Here is a 2,321-nt window from a genome sequence, read left to right as displayed (position 1 = left end):
CCCCATAGATCACCCCATAGACCCCCATTCCTGCCCCATAGCTCCCCATTCACCCCATAGATCCCCATATCTCCCCATTGATTCCTGCCCCATATCTCCCCATTGATCCCCCTTTCCCCCCCCAGGCCGCTGCTGGTTCCGGGTGCCCCCCATAGACCCCATGTCACCCCATAGACCCCATGTCACCCCATAGACCCCATTCCTGCCCCATAGCTTCCCATTCACCCCATAGATCACCCCATAGACCCCCATTCCTGCCCCATAGCTCCCCATTCCTGCCCCATAGCTCCCCATTCACCCCATAGATCACCCCATAGACCCCCATTCCTGCCCCATAGCTCCCCATTCCTGCCCCATAGACCCCATTCACCCTATAGAGCCCATTCCTGCCCCATAGCTCCCCATTCACCCCATAGATCACCCCATAGCTCCCCATTCACCCCATAGATCGCCCCATAGACCCCCATTCCTGCCCCATAGCTCCCCATTCCTGCCCCATAGCTCCCCATTCACCCCATAGCTCCCCATTCCTGCCCCATAGCTCCCCATTGATTCCCCTTTTCCCCCCATAGCTCCCCATTCACCCCATAGCTCACCATTCCTGCCCCATAGCTCCCCATTCACCCCATATCTCCCCATTCACCCCATAGATCACCCCATAGCTCCTCATTCACCCCATAGATCACCCCATAGACCCCCATTCCTGCCCTATAGACCCCATTCCTGCCCCATAGCTCCCCATTGATTCCTGCCCCATATCTCCCCATTGATTCCTGCCCCATAGCTCCCCATTCCTGCCCCATATCTCCCCATTCACCCCATAGATCACCCCATATCTCCCCATTGATTCCTGCCCCATATCTCCCCATTCCCCCCATATCTCCCCATAGATTCCTGCCCCATATCTCCCCATTCCCCCCATATCTCCCCATAGATTCCTGCCCCATAGACCCCATTCATTTCCCCCCCAGGCCGCTGCTGGTTCCGGGTGCCCCCGTCCCCATTAAAGGCCCCTTTATGGACCTGGGTTCGGAGCTGGCCAAGATGGGGGGGGCCGGGGGGGGGCTGCTCTACACCCCCACCCCCACCCTGCTCTATGGCGCCCCCTACTGCCCCGACGGCCACATTATGCAGGTATGCTAATGTATGCTAATCAATATGCAAATATATGGTAATTAATGGGGGACAATGGGGGGGGCCTGCTCTACCCCCCCCCACCCCCACCCTGCTCTACGGCGCCCCCTACTGCCCCGACGGCCACATTATGCAGGTATGCTAATGTATGCTAATTAGTATGCAAATATATGGTAATTGATGGAGGGCAATTTGGGGGGGGGTCCTCTACCCTATAACAACACTGCTCTATGGGGCCATGCACCGGCCCCTAGGGACATATTATGCAAATATATGGTGATTGGTATGCAAATATATGGTAATTAGAAGGGTTGATGGAGAAAGGGGGCGGGGATATGCTAATGAGCTGTGATTGACACCTAACGCAGGTAGGAAAGGGGGTATGCAAATAAAGCACATGATTGACAGGGGAAGGGGGCGGGGATATTCTAATGAACCCAGTAAATGATGGGTGGGGATATGCTAATGAGCCTGGTGATTGATGGGCGGGGATATGCTAATGAACCCAGTGATTGATGGGCAGGGATATGCTAATGAATCCAGTGATTGACAGGCGGGGATATGCTAATGAACCCAGTGATTGATAGAGAATGGGGGCGGGGCTTCACTGCGATTGGCTGGGACAGCAGGGAGTGGGCGGGGTTATGCAAATTAAAGGCTGTGTGTAGGCTCAAGGTTGTGGGCGGGGTTATGCAAATGAACGGAGTGATTGACAGGAAGAGAGGGCAGAGCTTCAGGGCGATCAATGGGGGGAGTGGGCGGGGTTATGCAAATACAGGGCAGGGTTGTGGGCGGGGTTATGCAAATGAATGGAGTGATTGACAGGAAAAGAGGGCGGAGCTTCAGGGCGATAAATGGGGGGGGTGGGCGGGGTTATGCAAATGCAGGGCAGGGGTGTGGGCGGGGCTATGCAAATGAACTGAGTGATTGACAGGAAGAGAGAGTGGAGCGTCAAAGCGATCAATGGGGGGAGTGGGCGGGGCTATGCAAATACAGGGCGGGGTTGTGGGCGGGGCTATGCAAATGGAGCTTGATTGACAGCGAGGCTTTGAGGCTTCAACCTCATTCAGCTCCGCCCCCATTCATAAATCCCCCCCATTCATAAATCCATCCCCTACTACTCCATTCATAAAACCTTCCCCCATTGATAAGTGCCCCCAATTGCCCCCCAGGTGCGGCAGGACTTG

General features: G+C 55.5%; 1 protein-coding gene across 3 annotated transcripts in view; it reads left to right on the top strand.

Moving 5' to 3' along the window:
* LOC107307803 overlaps positions 1–2,321 on the top strand; it is a 7,248-nt gene extending 4,927 nt beyond the window's left edge. For 2 of the 3 annotated variants that reach the window (XR_001552514.2, XR_001552515.1), the window contains exons 2-3: positions 972–1,134; positions 2,307–2,321. Coding sequence is in view for 1 of the 3 variants with exons in the window: in XM_015851305.2 (XP_015706791.1) it covers positions 126–174 (49 nt within the window). In the remaining 2 variants the exon portion in view is untranslated. Of the gene's footprint in view, positions 1–125; positions 238–971; positions 1,135–2,306 lie in introns of those variants that run through there. The other variant, XM_015851305.2, reaches the window with a different exon arrangement.

The sequence above is a fragment of the Coturnix japonica genome, unplaced genomic scaffold (genome assembly GCF_001577835.2).
Source record: "Coturnix japonica isolate 7356 unplaced genomic scaffold, Coturnix japonica 2.1 chrUnrandom940, whole genome shotgun sequence".
NCBI lineage: Eukaryota > Metazoa > Chordata > Aves > Galliformes > Phasianidae > Coturnix > Coturnix japonica.
This window is presented reverse-complemented; position numbering and strand designations above follow the sequence as displayed.